Source organism: Theobroma umbraticum, unplaced genomic scaffold (assembly GCF_002168275.2).
Source record: "Theobroma umbraticum cultivar Fairchild unplaced genomic scaffold, ASM216827v3 scaffold_4.1, whole genome shotgun sequence".
In the NCBI taxonomy this organism is placed as follows: domain Eukaryota; kingdom Viridiplantae; phylum Streptophyta; class Magnoliopsida; order Malvales; family Malvaceae; genus Theobroma; species Theobroma umbraticum.
This window is the reverse complement of record NW_018397258.1, coordinates 3,259,009-3,261,709: the sequence shown is the minus strand read 5'-3', so window position 1 is coordinate 3,261,709 and position 2,701 is coordinate 3,259,009. Positions and strand designations below refer to the sequence as shown.

The 2,701-nt window shown below is 36.5% G+C and overlaps 1 protein-coding gene across 1 annotated transcript; it reads left to right on the top strand.

Moving 5' to 3' along the window:
- Positions 1 to 94: 94 nt before the first annotated feature.
- Positions 95 to 2,695, top strand: LOC110413295 (uncharacterized). Its single transcript, XM_021424058.2, has 7 exons — positions 95 to 654; positions 727 to 944; positions 1,031 to 1,103; positions 1,192 to 1,277; positions 1,393 to 1,512; positions 1,926 to 1,996; positions 2,440 to 2,695. Exons 1-7 carry the CDS (start codon positions 231 to 233, stop codon positions 2,495 to 2,497), a joined length of 1,050 nt encoding a protein of 349 aa, XP_021279733.2. The 5' UTR covers positions 95 to 230; the 3' UTR covers positions 2,498 to 2,695.
- The last annotated feature ends 6 nt before the right edge of the window (positions 2,696 to 2,701 follow it).

The following is a 2,701-nucleotide window of genomic DNA, read 5'->3' as shown; positions in this document are numbered from 1 at the left end:
AGTTGCTCCAAGAAAATGATGCAAAGCCTCATATACTTGAGTATAATGAAAGTAAGGTGACCCAATCATTAAGGTGTAATGATAATCCTGAAAAAGACTCCTTTCTAGAAAATAGTGACAGAAAAATAACTTCAAATCAGCTGAAAGTTGAGCCAGACAAATGCTCTTTGTCAAGCAGTGTAGATGAAAGGGATAATTTGTTTGTTGGAATTGTGTGTAAGAAATTAGGCATGTTGGAGCATAATGCGATGGTAGAGGCAGAGTTATATCCAGAAAATAATGACCAAGGAATAGCTGATCAAAAGATGGAAGAATTTGGACCGAAGGAAAGCTCTTCATCAAGCAGTACAGTAAAGAAGGATAATTTCGAAATTAGAACTATGGATTATACTTTAGAGGCAGAGGAAGTGGTTAGAAATATTTCAGTAAAGGACCAAAGAGATGAACATGTCTACGCTTCAGAGTTAAATGCATCCAAAGCAGAAAACATGAGTTTGAAGTTAAATGAACAAAGAGAAAAGCAATCGGAAGTGGAAGGAAATTGTTTTCTGGATGATGTGGATGTTTCTGAAAGGAATTTCTCTGTTGAAAATGTGACAAGCCCTACTAATCATGCCACTTTTGATATTAATGCAGTTGGATCTGGGACTGAAGGTATAGCTGATTCGGCTAAATGTTCTAATGAAATTGTGGTAATGAAACTTACTAATGAGAAACACATTCTAGGGATTTCTCTCTCGGGTGAAAATGGATGTAATGGTCCTGGGTCAAAAGAATCAGACCAAGTGCCTATCAAGGATTTAGAAAATAATGAGAAGTCACAAATGGTCAATGGTGGTGCTGTCTGGGATATCTTTCGCAAGCAGGATGTTCTCAAAATCTATCAATACTTGGAAAAGCACAAGAAGGAATTTCGCCACCTTAATAATCTTCCTGTAAATTCTGTGAGTATCCTTGTTGCCTTTATTGAGTTAATAGTATGTTTCTCTGTACCCAAGAACTTAATTACTTTACATTCTGCTTTTTTCAGGTCATTCATCCTATTCATGATCAAACTCTTTTCTTAAATGAGAGGCATAAGAAACAACTGAGAGAGGAATTTAGTAAGAATATTCTGTGTTGATTGGTCAGCCATCCAGTGTTCCATCATTATATCACATCAATATTGTGAACGTTTGGTGTGTAATGCAGATGTGGAGCCTTGGACATTTGAGCAATACCTTGGTGAGGCTGTTTTCATTCCTGCTGGATGTCCTCATCAAGTGAGAAATAGACAAGTAATCCACTGGCTGCTGACAGTCTTGTGTTTGTGTCAGTGTCTTATGAATTTCATGTTGCACTGTTAATTCCATTAACTTTCATACTTTTCTTTTTCCATTTTTATTTTTCCAGTCTTGTATAAAGGTGGCACTGGATTTTGTTTCTCCTGACAATATTGAAGAATGTATTCGGTTAACGAAAGATTTTCGTATGCTCCCAAAGAACCATAGAGCCAAGGAAGACAAGTTAGAGGTAAGAAACTTGAATTTAGTTTATCGATTTGGTTGATTAGGTTAAAGTTGTGAGAACTAGGTAATGTCATTATTATGATGTCATGCATACTTTTGGAAAGCCATCCCATTACACACGCCCTACAATCTGTCTGTCTCAAGTAGGTTTTCATGCATTTGTGATTAGTGTTTGAATGATTGTCCAGTGGATTTATCAATCTCTGAAAGAGATAAAAATAGTCATGCTTCTTGCGTTCTGGTAATCTGTCAATGTTAGAATGGTAGATATACCTCATTGGGTTTATCTCACAACAGTTTTTTTTTTTATCGGGACTTGCAAACTTCTAAGTGGAATTACGGTTGTATAGAGTCTAGACTATAGAATAGTGAATAATTACAAGTATTTCACAGGCTCTCGGCTTTTCTTCCTTACAGGTTAAGAAGATGGTGCTCTATGCTGTAAGCTCAGCTGTGAAAGAGGCCCGAAGTTTGATGCCTAACCAGGAGTAAGACATATCGAATCTTTCAGTATGTTGTTAATCTGTGTTGACAACAAATTGGCCACCAATAGTTTGTATGTATCTGATGGCTGTTCATAGATGGATTTCATTCTAACTGCCACTTTTAGCTTGGTCGAAGTTCACAAGCTGAAGTTGCAAATTTCACCAATCACTTTGTTGATTGCTGTTTTGCAGAATAATTATACTAGCTTGTCTACGATGAAAATATTTTAGGTTGAAGCCTACCAACATTAGCTGCTAGGAATTTAGATTTGGATGTAAACTAGATGATTGAAATGTCGGTTTTATCAGAAAAAATTCACCAGCATCGTCATGTGGTGCTTTAAGGTGTTGATGGCAGGTTGTTCATTGATTGTTATTTCTAATATTTGGACTATAATTTTACTTAAATTGAATACAATCATGCTTGGCAATGCACCAAATTGTAGGAAATGCGGTTTCGGAATGAAGTTGCTGAATATGAGATGTGTGCTCTTGAGAAGGTAAAATATTTACGAAGAAGTGAGAAGGGGCAGTCGTAATTAATCAGAGGAAAATGCATATGTCAGTGCCTGGGCCTTTTGGACTGTGACCTAAGTGTGCCATAGGTCACATAGCCAATCTATATTAAGGTATTTTGAAAGAGAATAATGGAAGCAAAAAAATCCAGGTGATCAAATCAATTTAGCAAAGTGTTTAGAAAGACGACGG

What these genes read in the sequence shown, in the direction of transcription:
- LOC110413295 (XM_021424058.2), top strand. Translation starts at nt 231, where the DNA reads ATGTTGGAGCATAATGCGATGGTAGAGGCAGAGTTATATCCAGAAAAT. An exon ending in ACAACTGAGAGAGGAATTTA is followed by an intron (nt 1,104 to 1,191) that starts GTAAGAATATTC and finishes TGTGTAATGCAG; the next exon opens with ATGTGGAGCCTTGGACATTT. An exon ending in AGTTTGATGCCTAACCAGGA is followed by an intron (nt 1,997 to 2,439) that starts GTAAGACATATC and finishes ACCAAATTGTAG; the next exon opens with GAAATGCGGTTTCGGAATGA.